At 46.1% G+C, this 25,088-nt stretch overlaps 1 protein-coding gene across 1 annotated transcript in view; it reads left to right on the top strand.

Annotated features, from left to right (window-relative positions):
* The first annotated feature begins 15,767 nt into the window (after positions 1 to 15,767).
* Positions 15,768 to 25,088, top strand: part of NUAK1 (NUAK family kinase 1) — a 46,525-nt gene continuing 37,204 nt past the window's right edge. Inside the window, exon 1 of the mRNA XM_086468392.1 lies at positions 15,768 to 16,076. Coding sequence (XP_086324518.1) covers positions 15,768 to 16,076 — 309 coding nt within the window. The remainder of the gene's footprint in view (positions 16,077 to 25,088) is intronic.

The raw sequence follows: 25,088 nt of genomic DNA, 5'->3' as shown, positions 1-25,088 counted from the left end.
CTGCCTCTTGCTGTCCCAAATCCCATACTATTCTCAAATGGAGGCAGAGTTTCCCATCTGCTGCCCTAATGACGCACAGAGAGGCTGGCTGCTTTGACCAGGCTTTCTGTGGTGACTGAAGAGGTCACATGAGTGATTCCCACACCATTTGCTGAAGTGCCTGTGGATCTCTGAAGTAGAACATCGATCATTTTTTATAAATATCGTATCATTATAAACATGTACAAGTCTTCCCAAATACAAGGATATATTGCAGTTATCTTTCTAGCTGATTTGCCTGCACAGATTTGGACAGATCTTCAACACTGCTAATATCTTCTGACAGTGCCTGAAATCCTCCTTATATTTCCTTATATCCTTACATAGCATAACGGGAGTTGTGCCTGGGGATCCTTCCACAGCCTCCATCTCAGCTACTGCAATAGCAATGAGCAATACTCAGTCTTGTGGGAGTAACAGTGCATCTTGCTTCATGCAAGATTTAGATTTCAGCTTTGTGCTGAGACTCCTTCAAAGGTGGCCAGGAAGAGCAAGGCTGCCAAGCCTCACTGCAACCCTAATGGGATTCAGTCATCCAGTTCCCCATGGTGGCTGTGAAATCCCACTTTCAGCTCCGCATCTTGCTATTTGTATAATGTTCACACTCCCATGCTGCATCTTGGCTACTGTCAGTCCTTTGGAGGCAACTTTGGCTGTCTTAAAGAGCTGCAATTTAGTTGATGTGCCCAAAGAAAACACAGGAAACACATCAGAGTAAAGAAGGAAATAAAGAGAAAATCAAATAACAACACACATCCTGAGCATTGCCTTGAAAGAAAGGGGTTAGACGAAGAGAACAGAAGGAGCAGCCACCAGCTAAATAGGTCAGGTTACCAGTGTGAGGCTATTTAGAGAGTGATAGTAGGAATGGTGATCAGATATGCAAAGCTTTTGAGATGTAGATTTAAATTCCCCTGGTCAATGGCATGGCTCCAGATGTTCTCTAGTGTAGCAGGGCAGAATTTTTTCCACTGTAATCCTGCTTTCTCCTCTGGGTCTCACTGACCATAAACTTTTCATTAGTGCCCTTAACATGAGGCACAAAAGTCTTCAAACTAACACCTGTTGCATCTATTTTTATAAGCCAAGGGACTGATCGATTCCACAGGAGATTCAAGAATAAAATGTATTTAGTAGCCACAAAGCTTTTCTATTAACTTTATGTTTCTTTTCCTTTCAAAACTTGGGACTGTATAGCCTGTATGTGCCACCTGCCGCTGTTACTATTTGATATAAACCTCTCTTTGTTCTGCTCCTTTAAACTCGGTGCCAGATTCTGCTCATGCTTGTGCCGGTGTAGATCCAAAATAACTCCTTGGACGCTAATGATGCAATTCCAGGCTCTCTCTGGGGTAACTGAGAATAGGAGCTGGCCCTTGTCGGTTCAAATTTACCCTTGATGCCACTTCATTGAGGGTGAAGGAGCTGCCATGAGGGTATTTTGGCCTCACTGCCCCATGACACTAAGTGTTTCCTGCAGGCTGCAAATAGTTGGAGTGTTGTCCAGCCAAACGTGGTGAGTGCAGCAGGTCACATACCTCTCATAAAGCTCTGGAGCTAAACTGGGTCAGCGGAGGCATGGCAGTCCACATCAGCTACAGAGTGGCCCGTGTTATTTCTGTGAAGGAAGAAAAATATGTGCAGATGCATCCATCCAAACCTGTAACTGGAAGTGACAGAGGCGAGGGGAGTTCCCCACTCTGCTCTCTCATCAGAGATCCTCGATAATAACCCCTGATGGAGAAAGCCTCTTCCTGGGCAGCTGCAGATTTAATTTTGGTCTTTGTCCAGCCAAGCAGCTCAGATCTCTAAAGAAGCAGATTTTCTATACAATAGGGGTGCGGTGCACCGAAGCGTGAGGAGGAGGCGGGACACCAGGTGTCTATGAATGAGCTAACGAGGAGCCCAAAATGCCTCTGTATCCCTCCCCTGCCCCCCTGTTCTGCCCTTGGACTGTAACACGGAGCAGCACAATGAATCAGTATTAGCCCCGGCGCAGCTGCAAGAGGTCAGGCCCTGCACTTTTGTACAGGCGTCTTTAATTTAGGCTCCTCAGGGACTCATTTTTCAACCCACGAGAGGGCTAATGCTCGAGCTATCGGGGGAAATGACATCAGTTGATGAGAGGACAGGCATTTAAGAAAGGCAGCTTGTACTTTAACCTCTCCTGCCACACCCTTGGTGTGATGCTGAGGTAGCCTTTTCTGCCTTGGCCTCTTTTTAGTAGCCTGTATAAAGTCACAGCCCAAATCCATTCACGTATTCTGTTACTGATTTTCAGGAATGCAAAACTTAAGGAAATAGGGAATTGCTTTTGGTGGCACTCAATGCAAGGTTAAGTCCAGAGACACAAAGTCTGACAGTAAAAGAGGCAGGGATGGATGTGTGCTTTTTGCTAACTGCATCATAGGGAGAGTTAAGATTATCTTCATTCTCGTCTGCTCTCCTGATGGCTAAATATTAAGCCCTCTTGATCGGCTCTACAATGCTGCCTGCTAGTTGCACACTATTCTTTTCTACCTAGTTTTGCTGACATGGCCTGTGTTATCAACCGCAAGTTATTTCTCCAGGGAAAATTAGGTTGTCCAGCCGACCCACAAGGGAGAGAAGGGATGCCTCGTGCACATGGAGCAGGACCCCTGTGTCTCCAATCTTTGGACAGTTGTCAAGTAACATTAATGAACTACTGAAGGGTGCAGCCCTTCCTGGCTGGAATGGTGGTGGCTGTGACCGTGGCAGGAGGGAAATGCCGGTGAAGGCAACAGGGCAGTCCTCAGCACCAGGAATGGGAGATGTACTGGGGAAAAACATCCATCCACTCTAAGGAGTGGGTACTGGATGTGGGCACTGAAGGCCTGGCTGCCTTCTCATTAAGACTAAGGAAATCTGAAGTAAATGTAGAAACATCAGAGGAACAGCACCTGCAGAAAAACTACAGTACAGCAGGAAAGGAAACAGGCTGTGAAAGTTGTTATCTAGCATCTGTGCTGAGAAGTAAAAGTAAAAATTTCTGCCACTTACATTGGTATAAATTATTATTATTCCCACCAAAGTAAGCGGAGCTACACTGGCATAAACACAAAGAAAAATGAGGTCTCATAAACAACAGCGGTTTCTGGATTAAATCCATTACTGGTGTAAGCAAATACATTCCACAGACCTCAAAGGAGCCATGCCTGTTTGTACCCATGGTGAATTTGGTTCATTTTCCCCAGAGGCCTTTTTCCGTTTTAAATATAGTGTGCATGCAGTCGGCCAGAGCTACAATGGGGTGCCCAGAATTGTATAAAAACAGGCAGCTTGACTTCAGCTTGAATGTAGTGATGTGCTCCGCTTTGATTATATTATTAGAGCTATCAGTGAACAATATTTAAATTCCTTGTGAACTTTGGCTTTCAGATCCTCAGGCATCAAGATAAACATAAAAGGAGGTTTAATATTGATGGCTGATATTGACAGGGTCCCTACTATAGCTATGTAAGCAATATGAGCTTGCATGTTGCATGTGTACATACATAAATATATGTATATATTATTGTTTATATATATTCGTACATATATGCTGCTGTTTGTTATATCATGGACACACACGCCGAAATGCACGGAGTTATTATTGATTATAATAATCCTTTGGAAATTAGACACTGCCATGTGTTTTGACTCCATTTATCTACTTTCCCTCAGGGTCAATCTAGCCTTATCTTCAGGAGTGCTGAAGAGTCACTGCTCCCATCAAACTCTGTGGCAGTCGTGCATAATCACTTCCTCTGAAAATCACATTTACCTTTCACAAGCTTGCTTATGATGTGTCCTGGTCTGTTGGTCTTTCGCTTCTTTTCAAATAAAACCACTCCCATTACACATCTGTAGTATGTTGCTGGAGGATGAGTCCAACAATCATACCACTGGCAGCTGCTGCTCTTGAAATGGGACTCTGCAAAGCTTCACTTCAGGCTTCATCTCAGGCCCCTTTCGGCTTTGCCTGTCATGCTAAGAAATGTATTTTTGAAAGCATGTCTCTGTCATTAGGAATTCTATGTCTTCTGCTGCTTTTCCAAACCATGGCACCTCAGGCATCTCTGGCTGTGTTGCAAGGTTGCAGGCAGGCCAACAGAATGTCCACCAAGCACCTGCTTTATTAATTACAGAAGCGTTAGCTGGTACAGAAGAAGGTGGCCCTTTATTCCTCCTGGGGCTCTTTTCACCTTGGCAGCCCCTGATGAGCAGCAGAGGTGCCTTTGGTGTGTGTCCCCCCCCGTTCGTGGAGGCAGAAGGGAGCTAAAGTTTCTGTGGCACGGCAAAAGGTCAGCGATGAACACAAGCCTCAGTGTCCTCCTTTTCAGCCACAAAGCAATTCAGGGTCATTGGCTGAGACCTAATGATACCTACAATTGATGAATGCAGTGATTAAAGGGGGACATGAGAGCCGAGAGGTATATTACAGTGTGCCTTTCTAAGGGGTAATTACTGCAGATGCAAGGGCTTTGCTCCTGCATTGAAACCTGCTTAAATCAGTTTTATGCAGGTGTAGCCTGATGGTCTGGTACCAGAAGCAGTACTTTTTTTTTCCATGAGTCAGATTTGTGGGTTCAAATAAGCTTTGACCAGCACAATACCAGTGGCTTGGGCTGTTATGCTAGGTGCCTGTGTGCTCCTGAGGACCGTGTGGGGAGCTGGGTTTTACAAGGGACATCCCAGGCAATCCCTTTGCCTACAAGTCTCTTTGTGGAGGGGGTGAGCTTGGGCAGCCAAGCTGTTACAGGCCCCTCTCCATCATAAGAAGACTCAAGGCAAAGGAATCCTTCTTGAGGAGCAACCCTGAAGGTAGGGCTGCAACAGTCATATGAAAAATCTTCATTGATCATTTATCACTGGGACAGGGCAGTTTTACACCAGGAGCCTTTCACGGAACCGGGAACCAGACCCTTTCATAAGAAAATTAAATTCTGATTAAAAAAAAACATTAAAACATCTTAACTTACCACTGATTCCTGATACCACTTCCCAGTGAAAAAACTGTCAAACGAAGCTCTGTCTATCACTCTGTGCCTGTAGCACTCCTAATGCAGCCAGGTCCTGGTTCACAGCTCAAGACATCTGCTCACCCACAACAACAGATAAGCATTAAGGTTTTGTCAGTCTTCTTCTGACAGCTTTGAGTGCAACACGTGTAATACTGTCTTCACCCACCCTCTGGCCAGCTTCAGTCATGTTAATCCCAATTTACATCTAGGTTTGCATGCCAAAAATCGTATTTACCTCTTAAAAGATTGTAAAGGAGTTGAAAAACGTTGCTGTGCTGCACTGCTGCATGCTTGTTCTGCAGACAGATTTTTCTACAGATGCTCAACCACTTGGTGGTGCTGTAGAAAGCGTCTGCTTCGCTTTCTAAAAGCAGGTTTCGTCTCTTTCATCAACGGTAACCAGAGATCACATTAGATAAAGCTGTGGCAAAAAGCACCTTTCTTCCTTTCTCTTTTCTCATATGAGGATTGACATTGCAATGGTCAGGTTGAAATCTTAGAAATCTAGCTATTGTATTTCTCCACCAAATGTGTGTGTAAAGTTACAACCTCGGCTGATTCATTTCCCTCTATCAGATATTTGATCTACGCATTTCCAATGCAGCTGAGAATTGTAGGAGAGGGGACATCCTGGAGGAATTCACCCATTTAAAAATGAACATGCCCCACGCCACCTCATGCTTGCTTTTCTTGATGATCCAGCTCTAATTTTTGGTTTTCTCTGGCATTACCCCTGCCAGAAAGCAAGCGTTCAGATTGCACATTCAAGACTTCAAGCTGCAGTGACACAGAGCAGAGGATGTGTGTCATTCAGTGCAAAGCCAGCGAGATCCAGGCACCAACACCACTTTGGCTCCTTGGAAAACCCCACGCATACTCTGTAGGTGTCAGCTGGCACACAGGAATGAAAGGTGAAAACCCTCCTTTTTATCAAGCCAGGGCAGAAAGGCGATGACAGCCCTGATGGGAGCAAAGTTCTTGAGTTTCATGTCTAGGTTCTAAGGAGGAAATGCCCACAACAAGCCTGCTGCACCTGCCCCAGGAAGCGAGAGTGGGTTGGGGACTGAGGGAAGGGAACAGAAGCAGGGAGGGATGAGACAGAAGACTTCAGACAGTATCATGGCAAGGGGGGGATGAATGCGGAGGGAGAAGATTAGTAATTTCCAGGTGGTTTGCAGCAGCATCTAATTGATTCTAGGCAGCCTAACCGGTGTTGTCTTCGTAGGCTTTGGTGCCAGCAAAGGCTCCTGTGCATGGAGCCCTCACAGAGATTAGCACAAGCTGAGGTAAAGTGAGAAGGATTTGGCCTTGCTGAAGCAATGGGAAGTATGCAGAGGTCACGTTGCTCCTCTTATTAAATTTGAATACTTTTTTCATCTTGGTAACAGACCTTCAAACATGTTCTTTAGAAATGAGTGTCCTGTTCCATTAAAAATAAATCCGTTTCTTTCTTATAACACAATTAGTGTCAGCAAAGCATTCTGCAGATCCGAGAAGATTTATTTTTGTATAATTCTTGGGAGGCAGGAAAGAGTATTCTAGTTCTGGAGGAGAGATAAGGAGACACAAGTTTAAAAGTGTTTTTAGGCCCTCGGCCAAATTTTCTGATTCAACATAGCTTATGGATGAGAGGGAGGCATCTCTTTAAGCCTCTGTGGACCTGCTGGGGAAGGTAGCTCTTTCCTACAGTTAGCATTACCCAAAGCGTTGTGCGCTTTGCATTGATACAGAGAAGCTGGCGGCATCAATGTGTTGCCTTGCTTCTCCCTGTAGGATTGTGGCTGCATCTTCTCTTAAGATCTGTATTGTCTTTTTGAGGTTGTTGAACTGTGACTGACTGTGGCCTCAGTGCAGGCTGGAGGAGCCTAGGGGTGGCTGTCATGTGGACCAGTAGCATCAGCTCTAAAGAAAAAAACCTGTCATCTTAGCATGGCAAGAACATCTCTTCCCCACACCTAAACTCCCCCACCCCAGTCCTGGCATTCAGCCTGCTGTGGGCCCAGCAATGAGGACAGCGTTGGTGTCAGAGGGGCTGTCACTGTCCTCCTGGTCGCCAACGCACGAGAGGGTGTTGTCCTCTGCTCCCCTATGCCCACTATGGGGGTTTCGTAAATTTTCAATTCCCTTTGTACTGCACGAGAAGCACAAAGGAAACACAGAGAGCCATGAAACCTTCCCCCTCGCAATTCCCTAGCCAGCGAAATGAAATTTTCATGCATAATGAGGCTTTGATCAAGTTTGTCGCTTAACCAATTTGCTATTGATTTAAAGAGTTCTCTCTGCTAGCAAACAGGCATAAAGGATGGGATCTAATAGAAAATTTTATTTGGTTCTTGGGCGTCTATATGCAAACAGATTAATTTTCCACTTAACTGCTCTTTGTAGTTTGCTGCCCCAGATTTCTGGGTACGTCCTTTTCCTGTGAAAGGCATGCTGTATCGTTGGTACACATCCTAAAGTCATAATATTCTGTTTACATCTTTCTAATCACTTGCCATAAAATGATTATATTGCCATTAAGAGTTTTTATTATTTGACCTAATTTTATTTACAAGTCATAGACAACACTATTTTTTAAAGCCAGGAAGTGGCTGCAGACAAATTAAAAGTAAACAAAATAAAGCTAAAGGAAGCTGGCAGCCTCCGTGCTGAATCTATTTTCTAATTCAGTATTGTTTCGACTTTGACAAACTAATGAGCAGTAGAGGAAAAACACAGCCAGTCTTACGGCTATGAAGCCATGATGCACACTATGCTGAATCCCAGTATTTCAGTGGGAATTTAGAGGGAGGTGTGGAGCAGGAGACGATTTTTCAGGGCCAGGTTGCGTCCATAGTGTGGAGCCCGTGGCAAGGGGTGGAGCTCCCCACCGTTCCCCAAAACATCCCCAGGAGGTGAAAGGGCTGCATTTCTGGATGGCACAATTCAGCCCTTGCTCCCCTTTGTCTATGGAGGGAAGGAGGCTGCCGGCCAGCCTGCAGCACATGTGGGAAAGAGGGAATAGAGAGCCACGTTGCCATCTGTTCCCCACAGATTTGTCTCCTAACAGGCACAAGGTGGCACACAGTGCCCTTTTCTCCTCTAGACTTGAACAGCATACCTGCCCTGCCAAGGCAGGGCTGTACCCGGGGAAGTGATGTGTGTTATCAGTCAAATATAATGAATGCTCTTCTTTCTGATGAGGTACGTTATATATCTATTGTAACATGGTAAATGTTATGTTCTAAGTGTCGTGGGGTAACTGGGCAGGATTTGCTGTCATTATCCCAAATATCTTATGGTCAGTGGCAGTCTTGGGGAAACACTGGTATAGATGAGTGCAACCAGAGGCATGAACGTCCAGTAACTCATTGATGCCACATGCAGCATGAGTTTTAGCATAACATCTTGTGCTTAACCTTCTTCACTCTAAAAAATACATAAATTTAAGAAAAAGAATATATGTCTTTTTTACCCCCTGTATTATTGGAGTAGCCTTATTGTTGTATTTCCAAGAAAACTGGTTATGCATCCGCTAGCTGCGTGAAAAGAGCGATACAATCTAGACAGATCCACAGACCTCAACATTAAAACAAACATCTTGTGCAAAACATACTTTTGGTTTTCTTCATGACAGGCATCAGCGCAATGAATGCCACACAAAAGCCACAACGGAGGCTAAAACGCTGCTCCTTGTAGGATCTACCCAGTGGCTGTGATATCTCCATGTGATTGGACTGGGCAGGAAATCCCAGAGTCCTGGAGGGACGTATCTGCCCCATCTCATCTGTGAGTCATCCAGGATGAAGGGGTCACAATGGCAAAAGTTCACACTTCCCCATTATGTTCCCGTACAAACGTCTCCGAGCGAAGGCCCCTGCAGTGCGCAGCTGCCCTGCGCGGGCTGGCAGCCCCTGGCAGGATGCCCATGAGCCCGTCAGCACCTCAACTGCATTTCACTTGCCCCCCTTCTCTGCTCCAGCTGCCTCCCGGCCCCAACCCAACCGGCGGCTGCACAGCTCCACCCTTTTCCGCCACAACCTACAAGCACCACCGAAGTCTGCCCTTGTTTACTGGCTAAGGGCTTGGGGTTGCAGTGCCAAAAAACAAAGTTAAGACACCTCACTTGCATGTGCTGTTGTGCTGGAGGAGTTGGGGCTGGAGGCATTGCGAAATGGTGGCTGGGGGGGGCGGCCGCTTTCGGTGATGCTTCCAAGAAGCCGTGTGTGTATAAGCTACGCCAAGAGCAGTTGTTCCACCTGTGGGAGCTGTTGGTGGGCAAAATCGGCCAGGTGGAGATCTGGCTGCCTGCACATGGCCTAACGTGCTGATGGTTGAAAGTGATGCAGGCAGTCAGCCTCTCAAAGTAAGGGCGAAAAAACAAAGGCGGCGGAAGGGAGGCAACCAAAGGCAGAGAAGGGAAGTGATGAGAGGAGGGGAGAGTGACTTAATTACTTTTTTCACTTCTGTTTTGCAGTTTGCATTGGTGAGATGTGCAATCCAGCAACCGTAGCCCACCGCAACTCCCTGCTCACGATGATGAAAGCTGCAATGTTGGTTTTCCTTATCACAGCCTGCTGATGTACGTGGACTTTAATCCCAAAAGGATTAATATGCAGGGGGAGGAAGGGGGCTGGCAGTTTGGATTGTATGGCTCATTTATTTAATAAAAATAATATATAAATAACAAAATAAACACACCGTCACATAGTTTTACTGAAAGAATATCTAAGTTGAATCATAGAATCTAAGCTGGATCATAGAACCATAGAATGCTTTTGGGCTGGAAGGGACATCAAAGACCATCCAGTTCCAACCCCCCTGCCACGGGCAGGGGCACCTCCCACTAGACCAGGTTGCTCAAGGCTCCATCCAGCCTGGCCTTGAACACTGCCAGGGATGGAGCATCCAAGACCAGGTTGGATGGAGCTTCGAGCAACCTGGAATGAGAAACAGGAAAGTAACAGAAGGAATTGTGTGTGCTCAGTCCTTCTGGAAACGCTGCAACAGAAGAGACCGTGAGCCTCAGCCCCTACATTTCAGTTTTCTCTACTATGCAGTTTGGGTTGTTTCTCCTCACTTCTCAGTGGTGTTGAGTGGTGTTGAGTGCCTCAGTTTAGCAATAGCAGTGAGCAGTTCGGGTATCATGCAGGAACTGTTGAGTGTAGAAAAGCGGATTTTACATGGATAAAATCGTGTGACAAAAGCATACAGGCATACATATGCAAAATGTAAATATGTAAATGAATTTTTAGATCTGGAGATGTAAATTCAGTAGGCAATTGGTATCCTCTATGTTATAGATATTCCAATAAAACATAACAAGCAGTAGAAGAAATAACCAGTATTACAGGAAAAAATGATAACACGTTTATTGTCTAAATTCTCAGTGAAAGCCACTGAAGCAAAGGCTTGAGGCTTGGAAATGGAATGTTAAAAGATGTTTTATGGATATACAGCTCCTCTTCTATTGAAAGCCTTATACTCTTACAAAGAACACCAGCCTAAATTTCATAGTCCCCTCCTAACAGACTTACAAGTATTCCTCAGTTTCTTCATTGCCAGTAAAGCTCTGTAACGGGTCTAGGATCCAGATTCAGAGGGCTTAACTCCACCTAAGTCTCTATATTTCCTATTGCGTGGACATCTCAAGAGGCCTAGAGGCAACCAACTAACAAGAGGAGATACATGAGTTTAGATGGAAGTTATATCCTCTGAATCTGGGCCCTGGATCCAGATCCAGGGTGTGGGTATTCATTACGTGATTGACGTATTGTTTTAATAGTGAACTGGCATCTGTGGGATGTAAACAGGACACTCCTCAAAAGACGGCTGCTTGTCAAGCTAAGGTTCTTTATACAGCTCGCTACAGAGAAAATCAGCATTACAGTCTTAATCCTGAACTCATATGACTCCTGTAATTTTCATAAAGCATGCAATTTCAAGGATTTGATCTGCCAGGGCGGATAATATGCAGATACCTGCTGCAGGAAACAGATGGATGCCAGCCGTCTGCCAGCAGCCTCTTTCTAAGGGATAATCCCTATCATTGAGTGGAACACATTAACATGCTTTCACTTCAGCAGACCAAAAAGCTCTCTCTCAGCAGGTACTTACACAGAGGAGAAAGTTCAACTGAGAGAATGTCCTCTGGTGTTGCCTGCCAGCATCTTCCAAATATTTGCAGTTACGCCATCTTTAGATTTGTAGACTGGACAGTGCTGGGCACCTCAGCTCAGTCCAGCAGATGCGCACACCTGTACTTAGCTTGATCATCAAGCATGAGCTGTCAAAGCAACTCAGTTGACTTTAAAACTCTGGTCATGTGTTTCCTCACATACAGACTAGAGCTCAGCAGAGAGGACTGAAACCCAAGACAACACAATATCAGAGAATACAGGTCCGTCGCATCCAGGAATCCCTTTAGTACTCATTTCTCCTCTTTCCTCTATCTCACACTGTAGGGAACAGCCAAAGAAGGTATCCCAGCTCTCCAGCAGCCCCCTGGAACTGACCTTTGGAAGGGTGGTAACACCACTGCTGAACACTCACAAACACCGAAGAGCGCTTATGAGCAAAAAGTCTGTGTACGTATGACACCATCTCACCGAGTTAAGCTGCAATATGCGTAACGGTTGCACAGAAAGTACTTGGCCTCCGTTGGTAAAATAACGGTTTGTAGCAAGTACGTTTGAAATCCAGTGTTGGTTTTTGTTTTTTTTTTCTCCACCAAATACATGGAATGGATTAACCTCAGCTTTGTGAATCTTACATCTCATTACAGGTGTTGCAGACTTTCTGAGGAGACCTAAACATTTGACTGCGAGTTATCAAGCCAGTGGGTTTTTATGCTGAGCGTCTCTATGCCAGATAACAAATCAGTTGTGCCGTTTTGAAAGTTCACAGCAAAAGTTAATCCTAAAAATGTACTGAATTTTATGATAGTTCTATATTGCTAACATGTTGCAATCTTTTAAGATTGTTTTCCGTCTCACACTGACTTCAGGAAGGTAAGCCTACTGAAACCAGGGGCTTTAGTATTGTTACTGTTATTATCTGTACAGTTTAGATCTGGTACAACATATCCTCCAATACTGTTTTGCAAATTGGAGCCTAATCCCATTTCCTCTGAGGCCGGCTAGCAGAAGTCTGCTGGTTTCAATGGTAGGATAATTCCTTTTTATGAATAAGGAAAAGCATTTACATAAAATAATACTGTCAGAAATGAAGAATTCCCTAGTGGTGTCTATAAACTCAGAGAGCTGAAATTCTCACCAAATGTTTATTTCAGAAACAATGAAACACTGCCTGTTTTACACGGGCATGAACAGCTAGAATGATGCAAACTGCCTACAGGAGTCGTTATTTAAGATTTTCTGTGTCCATCCTAACATTGTCTCGCCTTCCCTCTGTGGTTTTTACTTCTTGGTATTGTTATACCTGTTGTGAAGGACAGTAGTTTACTACTTGCCCTAGCGATTTTTATTGCTGTAGTGACAAGTGTAATACAAGTATAATACTGATTGCAAACCTGACAATATGCTAAAAATTAAAAGGAAATATCTCTGTGTGTCGGTGATACAATCAATCATATATTTATAATTATTTTCAATTTCCATTGCTATTACATATGATCACAGAAAATTTCTAATGTCCAGTTTTAATTTAAGTATTTGACTTGCTTGATGCCCTCTGGCTTCACATTTAAGACCATGGAAATTTAAAAGGAGAAGTGGTATTTCTAATGAATGCTACATAGTACCTGTGCTTACTCCATTACATAATTGGCATTTTTCATTTTGGAGCTTCTGGTATTTTATTGTGCCTTATATCTCTCCAATCACAATACACAGCAATGATTAATGACATATTTCCTTATGGAACTGGTGATGTATGCTTCCAAGCAGCTACAAAAGAATATTTTTGGGAATATTAAGAACGCTCATGAGTATAACATAATGAAACCTGTTTTCCTCACTGGCATTCATGCTTGTCGGCTATTCAAGAGCTATAAAGGACCTGGATAAAGGCTGTACTGAGTTCCAGCCTGAAGGGAGCTGCCAGACAGACGACCATCGCTGGACACTCTTCCCTGCTGCCTCTGGGGGGACCGAGCCATTTCTGCGCTGCTCATGCAGTCCGGTGCGCAGTTAGCTGGCACAGATCAGAGCAGGACGGAGCCCGCTCTCATCTTTGGTGGGACTAGGGCTTGCACTGGACATGCAAAACCACCAGGCAGTTGTCACTGTCATCTTGACAGACTGCCGTACCCTTGGCACTCAGCAAGATCGAGACTGCGATTTAATCTATTTAAGTGAAGTTACACTGAGGTGAACACATGCCAGGGCAATTTTTCACTTCTCCCGGCAGTCAAGGGCACCTCTCCCGTTCCCTGTGTCGCCAGCCCCTCTCCTAGCTCCCTCCTGCCTCTTGGTGCTGCTGCATCCCCATCCCATCCCTGTGCCAGTCCCTATTCGCAGCAGATCTGCCCTTTGTTCCCTCATGTGGATGTTTCTTGGGGCACCCCCTCAGTTTGAGAAGAGCTACATAGGTGGGTTTCAAACTGTGGGCACTTGAAGGCACCAGATGCAGTAGCAGATCTCCCTCTCCTGCACGTTCAGGTAGCCCAGGCGTTGCTTTGTTCTGTGCCAGCTGGTGGGAATGCAATAATGCTTCAGAGCATTAAAATAAAACAACAAAAACATGAAAGCTACCAATGTAGTCTCATTTCTTACAAAGAGAAGGCCACAGGATTTTTGTCCTTTCCACATTTAAAATAAAGGAAGGGGCTACAGGAGGACAAGGCGCTCTTTTTTTTTATAGTAACAGTGAGGCTTCCCTTACCCCTTCTGGTTTGGAATAGCCAGTTTGTGGTGCACTCTGTGAAAGAGATGTTAAATTTCATGCTCCAGGGCTTAAGCCAGTATCAAGCTCCCAGAGATCAAGGACGCAATGTGGGAGGTGTTACTTCTGACCACTGCAGGATTCTTCCCGTCTTCTTCAACCCGTGCAGCGCGGTGCTGGCTCCTGCCAGGAACAGGGTGCTGCCCTAGGCAGGCTCACCTCGAGCCAGTCGGGTGCTTCTGCTGATCCTGAAATGAAGGTGCGGAGATAGTAATCACAGAGAAACTGGTGTTTGCAAGTTCATCAAGTCAGAGGGGCTAAGGCTGCAACTTCATAGCAGCATGTTCACTATCTCAGGAAGAACCCTTGGGGAAGTCTAGCCTGACATGCTGGCCCGGTGAGCTAGAGTCCTCACCAAAGCTGGTGCCTGGGTATCACCCCATCACCTTGATGCTCCTGAGGTAGTTACCTCTGACAAACCTGAGCCTCTGCAGGAGCCAGCCAGTCCAATCGGCTGAGCACACAGACCAACTTCTGTGTTAACATTCCCACAGCAAGATGGAGGGATGGGGTTACTGACTCCCAAAATTCTGTGCTTTGGCATGGCTGACACCACGAAGCTGAACCCAGGGTTTCAAAAGGTCTGTGCATTACCCTTGCAGAGCAGACAATCCCAGTTGTGACCACCACCTTAAGGACAGTCAGTGGGGAGGAGACACTGAGACAGGACTCTCACATGAAGCAAAGAAGCTCACATGAAAAGCCATGACTCTCACACCACCCCATGCAAATTTCCCATTTCTGCTAGAAGAGACCATCTGCCTTCTCTGGCCACAGGCTTGGGGATGGCTTCTTTTCTAAAGGAAACATCTGATTCATCTTAACCCGAGCAACAATTTGTACGTCTGCATTGGTTTAAGTTTTCAAGTCATCTTTGTGAAAGAAATAACCACCTTCTGTTAAAAATGAAGAACAGCGTAAACCCGACGCATTCATTTATATTTCAAAGATCCCAAAAGCAGTGGTGAGGGGTCCCTCAGCTCTAGATCTTGGTGCGGGTTTGCACGTCAACCACAGCAGGACTTGGGCTCAGGAAGGTTTCTCACAGGCAAAAACCTCCTGGAGCAGGCAAACAGCACCTGCCCATGCCAAGGACAGGCAGCGGCTGGGTGTGCCTGTGTTTTTCTGCCAGATCCACTTACATGGAAACTCTACAGGAAACCCTCGCCCGCTTGGCAAATAGGGAAAATCAGGCGTTTTCTGGAAAAAAACTTCCAGACCTAAGTTTGGTGCAGGCTCGCCTGGGCCCCTGCCCGCCGTCCGCACGCCCACGCTTATGCCGGGTCTGGGCAGGTGCGCAGGCCCGACCCGCGGGGCCGGGGCCGGCCCTCGGCCTCGCCTCAGCCCGGCCCCGCAGAAGCCGGGGGGCTTCAGCCCCGGGGCGAGGCCGGCCCGAGGCCGCCCTCCCTCCCCGCCGCGGAGCCGGGGGTCAGCCCCGCTGAGGCGCTTTCCAGCGGGCCGGGAGAGGGGCCGTGGAGCCCCATCTCCTCACCGCACAAAGGAAGGCCCTGCTCGGCCGCCCGCGGGGCAGCGGTCCCCGCCGCCAGCACCGTCGCCGGCGAAGCCGCCCCCGCCCGGCTCCGCGGCGGTGGGGTCGGGGCGGGCCGGGGCGGAGCGGAGGGGCCGGCCCACGGCTGTGCCGGCGCCGGGGCGGGCGGCGGGGAAGGGGAGGAGAGCGCGGGGCGCCACCGCCCCCCGCCCCGCCGCGCCGCGCCCCGCCCCGCCGCGCCCCATGGTGCCGGCGCGGGCGCGGGGCCGAGGCGGAGGCAGAGGCTGCGAGGCCGGCGGGGCGCTCACACCCCGCGCCCGCCGCCGCCGGGCATGGAGGACGCCGAGGCGGCCGCCCGCGGCAGCAGCAGCCCCGCGCAGCCCCGCAGCTCCTCCGGACCGGCCGGCGGCGGCGGCGGCGAGGCGGTGGCGGCAGCAGCAGCAGCAGCAGCAGCGGCCATGGAGGAGCCGCTCGGGGAGGCTCCGTCCCCGGAGGTAACGGCGGCGGCGAGGAAGCAGCAGGGGGTGAAGCGGCATCACCACAAGCACAATCTGAAGCATCGCTACGAGCTGCAGGAGACCTTGGGCAAAGGCACCTATGGCAAAGTCAAGCGGGCCATCGAGAGGTTTTCTGGCAGAGTGGTAAGGCAGGCGGAGGGGCTTCTCTTTGCCTTTTGATTATATATGTATATAAGTCTATTGTTTTTCTTTCCAGCACCCACTTCAGAGCGGAGCCGGCTGGGTGCACCCCCTCAGGGACCCGCTGGGAGGGAGACCCGTCCCCGTGCGGGGCTGGCGCGGCTCGGTGAGGTGGGAGCCCGGCGGGGCCGGGGCCGCTCCCGCACCGGGGAGCTGGTCAGCATCCCACCCGCGCCTAAAGGCGCCCGGGTCCAGGGCTTTGTCTGCACTGCAAATCCTACAGAGAAACTTGTGGTTATTTTTTTTTTTTTTTTTTTTTCCTGGGAGTGGGGGGGTGGATGGGGTGTTGGTGGTATTTCAGTAACACATGGTTGCATTTTAGAAGGGTGCATTATTACTGGAAAACCAGGGTGGCTTATCGGTTTTTGTTTTATTTTTACATGCGGGTCCACTGTGAACAGTTATTCTTTCCCCACTGGAAATTCACCATTTAGCAAAACCTGTCACATCCCCCGGCTAACCAAAGCTGCTCGCAAAGTACTGTCAGAAGGGCAAACGTCTATTCTCTGGTTAAAAATGCTGTGATTCGGTCATACTTTTGTGACCTGAACTTTGCTGACACCTAAAAAAATGGCAGGGACTGCAGCCCAGCCCCATTGGTTTTTACGACCCGTTTCACCGCTCAGCGGTGCCGGCTGGCTCGACACTTCAAGCAGCCCGGAGGTTGTCCAGCAATAACTCAGCTTCAGCGTTTCCTCAGTGGTACAGCTCTCCAGCAGGGCGCAGAAATGCAATTGAAGAAATGTACACATTAGTCAGAGTTATTGTCATTTTTCCTTCCCCGAAATACGTAACTATTCACAGGCAGGCGTTGCATTAAAGATTGCCCAGAGAAATGGATGCTTTTCTAAAGATGTCTTAATGCTCCTTTTCGTATGCAGTAGACTAATTGAGTTTTCACTAGACTTCATCTAAAAGCAAGACATTTCCCTGGTGACAGTACAGGTTTTGTCTCATTTATCTTTCCCTTTCGGTTGCCTGGAGGTTGAATGCGAACCCACAGGCAGAAGAAACTGTAAAACAGAAAATGAAATTGCAGATGCCATGGCTTTAATACTTTAACTACTTTGCAACTAAATATCTTTGTGTCGACAGTGAAAATGACAGTTTCAGCCAAGTTGTAGAGTCGTATCATGTATGCTTTCAGTTTATTAGCTCATTTGGAGGCTGGCTAAAGAGAAACCAGAGATGGACATCTCTGCACATGCTCACTCCCAGTCCATGATTTTTAAAGTTTGCTGTCTTGGCTGTTTTACAATTTCAGGCTAACAAAAGCTCCAGGGCTATGTTATATACTAACTATTATTTTATAAGTAGATTATTTTTGAGTTGCGTTGCAAAATGCAGTATGTAAGCAAATACATTGAAAACACCTTTTTTAGAAGACTTGAGCAATTAAAAAAAAAAAGGTGACTGTTGTTAATGAAATTTGGTTTTGGGAAGGGCCCTCTCAGACAAAAGGATGCAGCATAGATGTGTGCCTCCTTTAAATTAACAACACACCTGGTCCTTCCATATTTTGCTAATTGTCAAGCACTTGAGCTATACAGCTGAGGATACCTAGATGACACTGTCTGAACTGAATTTATACGGCTAATGCCATCTTGAAATGGAGAGGATGTAAAACAGAATACCCATGCAATCTCAAATGCAATAAAAATGTTACACTTGCTCTATCAGCTAGTATGTAGAAGCTAAACAAATCCTTACCAGGGTGTGAGTTTTATACTGTAGTAATACAAGCCTTGGCGTGTGGCACTTCATAATTATTAACTAGTCTGCAGGCGAGTTCTGGTGTAATGTGTCTGTTTGAACTTTAACATCTGTGAGTGTATGTAAAATACCCACATTCTCTCTGCTTACAGAAGAAAAGCTAGTTGTCAGGAATCCAGCCAGACCTAAGTGAATGGAAAAGACTTCTTGTTTTCTGACACTTCCCTTGTCTGGCTGTTGCGGGGAACACCGATTGCATTCCGTGAGTGAGAAGAGAGCACCAACAGGGCGACTGATCAGAGAGGGGCAGAGTTTTGTTTCAGTTTTTCCCCCCTCCTTTCTCTTCCCTCTCTTCAGTCCTTATTAGCAGGCAGTGTTGCCAGGGCTTGTGAGCAGTTTGGGCTGGCTGCTGCCCTGTGCCCAGCGGGGGATGCACAGAGCCAGCGACATGGCCAGCACTGTCTCTTGCACCATGTCCAGTGTAAATCATCTCACAACTGGCAGCTAGGTAGCGAGAGTCCCAAGGTCGCTCTAGTCCAGTCTGTTTGCTTCCCGTTCTGCTACTGGTTTAGCTAATCATCTTTTTCTTTACTCAGTGGTAAGCACGTATTTGAAGCTGTATGGTAACAGATTGTGAACCTGGACCTTGGCAGCAGTGTTGTGTTCCCAGTCATCAGCCTTGTCCAAGCGATTCTCCTATCTGGCCTTTCCGCTTCTTGTCCATTAACAATCTCTTTAACTGTATGGCACTTCATAAAGATATTTGCATGATTAGCCAGGCTTTTAATATGAAGCACAAACTTGGGATTTGTCATCATCTGTGTAAATAGAGAGCTCAGGAGTGAAATAGAAATTGGCAGATTTGAGTTAATGAAGTAAAACCAAGGTGAGAATATGGTACGGTCCAAGGTGAGAATATGGTACGGTCCAAGGTACAGATGTGCTTTAGTCCTGTGCCATTGGAAATCAATACCAGGATTTGTGTTGACTTGAATGAAAGTAGTATTTGGCACTTGGTAACAGGTTGCAGGTTTATTCACATTGTTATAGTTTCTTCATCTTTGCTCTTAACTCAGTGGAATGGGATCGTAAAGCTTCCTGCCATAAAGCTCCAGGGTAGATTGTATGATACATTTAGTTTGTTATTGGAAACAACTTACGTGAATTTGTGTATTAGTTACCACAGTGACTACAGACAGTATTGCATGCTGCATGAAGCGGTTAAAATATTGCCCGCTACACGATGTATGAGGTGCTTAATTTTTCCAGCAAGACTTCCTTCGTTAGTACTGGCTCAGTATACACTGTGTAACTTATGATATTTTAAATTAAGGCACCTGTTAGTAAGTGCAAGGATGAAGAGATGATATCGCAAGCCTGTGAAGTAACACTCATGTTGACATTTCTGTGGGTGTTTTCTCCACTTGTCATCTTGCACATGTTAAACTAAAGAACTGAGCTTTTGTTCATGTTATGTATTCAATGTTTGTTAGCCAAGAAATCCACAGTTACACTTATGTCAGCCTTAGATAAGCTGTGTATTGACTGCCTCTGGCTGATCCCAGGCATGGTGCAGGAAGACGGGAGATGCTGCTGGGTTCTTTGAATAAATTATTCCACTGGAGTAAATACTCCTTATGATGCAACTTTAAATTACAACTAGGTGTTTTCAGTCTTGTTATCTGGCTTTTCCTGACTTTATACAGAAAGCAATGCCTGGATACAAAAATGTATTAATTAAATTAATGTTCGTAAAAGAGCATGTAGCTCTCTAAAACAAGGAAGACACCAGGTAAACCCTGTTAGGCTGCCTGGAGCACTCCCAGCAGAGTTTAACCCAGGGGTTCGATACCCCGGCCGATTTGCAGCTCCCTGTGGGTGCCCGCCTGCGAGGTGCTCTGCTGGGAGCCTTTTGCTCCCTGCTGCTGCTGGACCTGGAGCTTGCTAACGCTGCTGGTTGGTTGCTAGGACCTCTCCTGAAGCACCCTGTCCTGTCTGCGCTTCCTTTCCCTTACCGTCTGCCCTGGGGACAGATTTTGCCCTTTGCAAAAGCCAGGAGCTTTTCTCCCTTTCCCTCCTTAGGCTGCACTTGGGAGGCAATGGGGAGTAGGTGCAGCGGACTCCCCTCTCTCTCTGCTTGAGAGCCAGGACATCTTTTCTTCCTCCTCACCAGCAGGTGGAGGAAGCACTATTCTCCTCCAGCCGTTCCTCCAGAAAGTTGATTATTTTGGGAATTGATGACAAGCTGCAGCCCAACATGGAAAACAGGCGTGCAGTGCATATTTGTGCAGGCATGTTATGTGTGGTAGTGCATGTTATTGATCTCTTTTGCATAGAAGTGCAGGTAGAAGGATATTGCCAACTGAAATTGGTTTCCAAATTAAAATCTTGTAAAAAATCGCCAAAATTTAGAGCAACAGAAATATTTTTAGTTTCAACTCCACTGAAAATCTTTGCTTTGAAACAGCACTGCTTTGTGATGCTTTTGGAGAGTTGCACAAGGTTTTTGAAACCCTGAAACAGCAACAGATTATATGGAAGGAGGAGCTTCACATTGCTGATTTTATTACTCTGTATCGTGACAAAACCAAAACATGAATACCAACAATGACAACTCTGTCATGTCAGTAATTAAGGCCTTGTTGGCCCCACAACCGTTTGCTTGTTTGCCATGTGGTTTTTAAGGGTTCCAAATAACAAAATAAAAGCGTGCTCGTGGGTCAGTGGTCGAGGACAGTGAAAGGCAGGTGGGACGCTTGTCCCAATTCTCTCATCTGCTTTGCTGATGTCTTAGAAAACGTTGGTATCCCTCTCATGTGGCATGTTTGATTTCCATTTTTTTTTCCTGAGAACTTCTGCTTCAGTTTGCACCTGGGCCACTATTTAATATTGATTTTTATCTTGATTGCTCAGCGTGCCTCTTCTGCAGGATAATGTCCAAATCTGACACAGAACTGTTTATTTTTTCTTTGAGGTTCTTTGTTGTTCTTATTAAGATATCTTCCTTTATTGCAGACACCGGTGGAAGTATCTACACAACACTGCTGTGATGTGAAGTGCTTGTACAGTACTTTGCACAGCAGGATCCTGATTCGTGAATGTGGCTTCCACAGCTATGATAATACACTTGAATAATAGTAACAATGGCTTGTATCACTACCCTGTTTTATACATGAGAAAGAAAAACTTGCCCATTACAGCCAAAATCATCAGAAGCATCAGCTAGTTTTGAATGCCTTGTTTTGAACCTAATACCTGATTTTTCCAGACATGTAGAGTATGTTAACATCGGGGTCCTGTGGATGACAGCCGCCTCCTGCGGAGCTCAGTCTCTCTTGCCTCCTGGCTCTCCTTTTGCCCCTGTGTGACGTTCAGCTTCGGTCTCCATTCCTGGCCCTTTTGTACTGCACTTGCGCTGCTGCCTCTTGCTTTGTTCTGCATGCCAGCGCTGTGACCCGCTCAGATGGCGCTGCCTTGCTCCCTGCTTCCAAGCTGGTAGCTGCCAGCAGAATCTGTGCAGCCTGTGGTGGGTGCTGCATACACCTCTCCTGCCATGCAACGCTTCTGTGGGGCCAGAGGTTCCCCAGTGGAAGAAAGATTCTTGCAAAATGGATTGCCAAAACCTTATTTATTTATTTAAGATGTGTGAACTGAGTTCTTTTGGGGACTCGTAATGTGACTAAATCTGGATGATGTTTTCATGGTGGTGAAGGCATGTTAGTGAAACTCAGGTCATCCTCTGTAAAAATTGTACCAAAGCATGCATGGAAATTTTAGATCTGGAATGAATAGAAGTTAGAAAGGGTATATGGGCTTGAAGATAGTTTTGCTCTTAATTTGTTATTTGTTCCACCCTTAATTATTAGATGTGTTCTGAGACTCTAGTTTAAAAGATAAAATAAAAAAAAGGGAAAAAGAAAAAACCACTGGATTTAATCTGATGTAATTCATAGTGAATATTGTGGGCTTATTACAATAGGAGTTACTACTTGGTTGTATAAAATTACTACAGTCTTCACATAAACACTTGTGTAACTTAAATGCCAAAGAAGACCTGAATATCAAGGGCTGCAAGACAGAAATAACTCATTACAGCATGTGGGTCGTTAGGGGAAAGGCATTAGTACAAAATACTTGTTTTCTGTACTGAGAATTCTTGTTGGAGAAGCAGATTTGCTCAGGGGAGTATGGTTCAGTGGTATGAAAGTCTGAATTAATGAGTAGCCAGTAAGGGGTCATCTGAATACGTTGGCTTGTAAAATCTTTTACCAAATTAAAGAGCAGCATGTTCTTTCTGAGCTTTGACTGGACATCAAGTGGTATTCCTTCAATGATGTTGGACTGTCTTACATGTGAAGAAATTAAAAGTTTCCAAGAGACTGTTGCTTCTCTGTCCATCCATTGGATTGAACAATTTTGGGCAGGTCAATTAACTTGCCTGTGTCTCAGCGTATCCCTTCCTGAAGGGATACTACTTAATATAGGGAAGCTAGACTAATTAAGGGGGCACATTTTGTCTTGATACATACCTAGTGTGATCCTTCTAAATGTGAAATTCACAACAGAGTTTGACCCAATGTTTATAATGCAGCCTTCAGCTAAAAACGCTGTAAAATGCCTAAGCCTTATTACAAATGGTTTCACAGCACCATGTGCTAGAGAGCCCAACAGAATGGAAATTGATTGTACAAAGTCTTTCATTAGATATGGCTAAAATGTACTGTGTTTTTTGGTGGCATGTGTTCTAAAAATTATTATTATTTTTTAAGAACCGCAATGTGGATTTGCCATGTGGAGACAATTATTGCATATATTGTAGTTTGGGGTCATACATGTTGAATAAAACCGTGTGGAATGTGCAGTTCTTGTGAGCAATTGTTTATTCTTTACAGAACTGTAATCGTAGTTAGTCTGTGTTTTGTCTGGTAAATAAATAACTGGAGAGTCTTTGCTGGAGTGAGGAACTGGGAGGAGGTATGTGGTGGTCACAACAGTGCCAAGGAAGAATGCCGAATGTGGGTTGAAAACCAGTTCCAGGTATATCAGCCTTGAATGCTGGCAGGTCAACATGTGTACAGCCATGGTAATCCAAATGCAGAGCATATGGGACGTGTTTCCAAAGCTTACACAGCAGGGATTCAGAAATTGCCTGCTGACCCTTGCTTTGATGTGGGCATCTCACTGGTTCGGATCTCTGCCTCCCATACCACCGTTATGTACCTTCTGTCTACACGAACCAGGATGCTGATGCCAAAGCATCTCCTCTTACTGTACAGCCATGCTCCTCTCAGCAGGACACTGTTGTTCTCCTCATTGCCATCTTGTATGCTTTTCCTGTGTAAAGTGGGATTAAGCAGTGTGTTTTCTGCTGCACCCTTAGATGGTGCTCCAAAGCCAGAAGCACAGGTTTGCCTCGGGGCTTGGGAGCTCACAGCATGTGTGGCAAGAAATGGTGGTGGCAACTGCCAACTCCTCAGAGCACAGTGGACAGAACTTCAGCAGTTTGTGGCCTGGTCAGGGGCGGAGGCTGCTGCCAGTGCTCAGCTCTGGCATACAGTTTTGATGGTTTGCATGCCACCAGTGATGGGTGTGTTGGTGTGGGAATCTCTGACCTACAGAGAATATTGATCTTGTCTCTTCTTGCCCCCTACCTAAGTCAGGATTTGTCCCTAAATCACTCAGGCATGCACCAGACGCTTTATAGAAAAAACTCTTGTCATTAGCCCTGATGGGTGGATGTACTTGGGATAGTTGGTATGTCAGAGGAAATGTCTCAGATGAAAAGGTCTCTGACTAAATATGCAAATGATACTTGTCAGCATTTCCCTCAAATATCTTCCAGCAGATGTGAGTACCATGTGTGTCCATTTAATAAACTAAACTCAAAATAATTTTGACTTTGCTAGATATATGAGGAATAGCTGGGGGTGGGGCAGGGAGTGAACTACAAAGCAAGGTAAAAACTGCATATGTGTGTTGTTATATTTGATGACCAATTCATTAAAGCCATAAGTGTATCCAGGCTTTCAATAGTGTTCTCCTGCCGTTGCTTCCTGTACTCCCTGGCTACAAAATCAGTCTCTATGCCTCTCATTTATCTTACCCACATGAAAGACAATGAGCATCTGCAAGTTATGATTTGAGAAGTATCTGCTCTTAAACAGAATATATTTATCACCATGTCTTCACAGGCAGCATAGTACGTTGTATAAATTAGGGGATCCTAGACCTTTGAACACTAGGGGGCTGGGTGAGATACTCCGTGAGCGTACCGTGTCTGGCCATACCCATTAAACATACTGGACCTGCACCAAAAATACCAGATGTTCAATAGATGTAGAGGCCCTCCCCTAACCTTTGCTGTATGGTGCAAAGCAGGGAGGGTGGAGGGGCGAGGTTGTAGCTGTACCTTGCTCTTGCACTGTTTTAGTACTCTTGTTTGAGCTCAAGTTTTTTTTTAATATTTTGAACTAAAGACCATAGACCAACCCTCAATTCAGTCTGTTTAACTATTGCATAGTATAAATGCTTGGTGTTCCCTAACTTTCCGAAGACAGATGGGATTTGCTTCTAGCTCTGGTGCTTTACAAGACATCAGTCCTTAAAGCTGCCACTGGCCCATGATGGGATGCAAGTCCTGGGTCTTGCTCAAGTGTGAACTTTTTACAGGATCTGTTCTTGCCAATGGAGGAAAACAATAAAATGCTTTAATGGATGCTTGCTTTAATTTAAAAAAAAAAACCCTAGCCACACAGTAGCTATGGGAAAAGGGGGTTGGCATGGATGGCATGTTCGAAACTGTCCTGGCCAGTTGTAGGCGACTGCAAAATCACAAAATAAATGCAGGCCTTGTCATTTATAAGCATTAAGAAGACAGATGAAGTTGCTTCAGTTAATGTGCGACCAATGTAACTGTTAATTTCTGAGTGCCTCCTCAGCCTTCCCCTCTCCCTGTTGGCGTTTCCCACCTCACCTCAGGCACACCTCCGGCATGGTACCTGAGGCCTTTTGCAGTTGGGTCCCCTGGGATGCCAGCCTGGTGAGCGGGAGGGTCTCCTGCACCTTGCGTGGGGCTGGCTGCCTCTGTGATGAAGCATTGGTGTTTGATGGGCCACCCTGACCCTGTTGCCTCGCCTTCCTGGGAGATGTCAGCCTGTGGCAATCCCGGAGCCCCTTGGCTACCCTGGGCTGGCGGCCGGCGTGTGGGATGAGTTAAGCAGAGAGGCTGGAGGAGTTGAGTGT

Source organism: Leptosomus discolor, chromosome 1, assembly GCF_034619465.1.
Source record: "Leptosomus discolor isolate bLepDis1 chromosome 1, bLepDis1.hap2, whole genome shotgun sequence".
Lineage (NCBI taxonomy): Eukaryota > Metazoa > Chordata > Aves > Leptosomiformes > Leptosomidae > Leptosomus > Leptosomus discolor.
The sequence above is the reverse complement of the archived record's forward strand: the minus strand, read 5'-3'. Positions and strand labels throughout refer to the sequence as shown.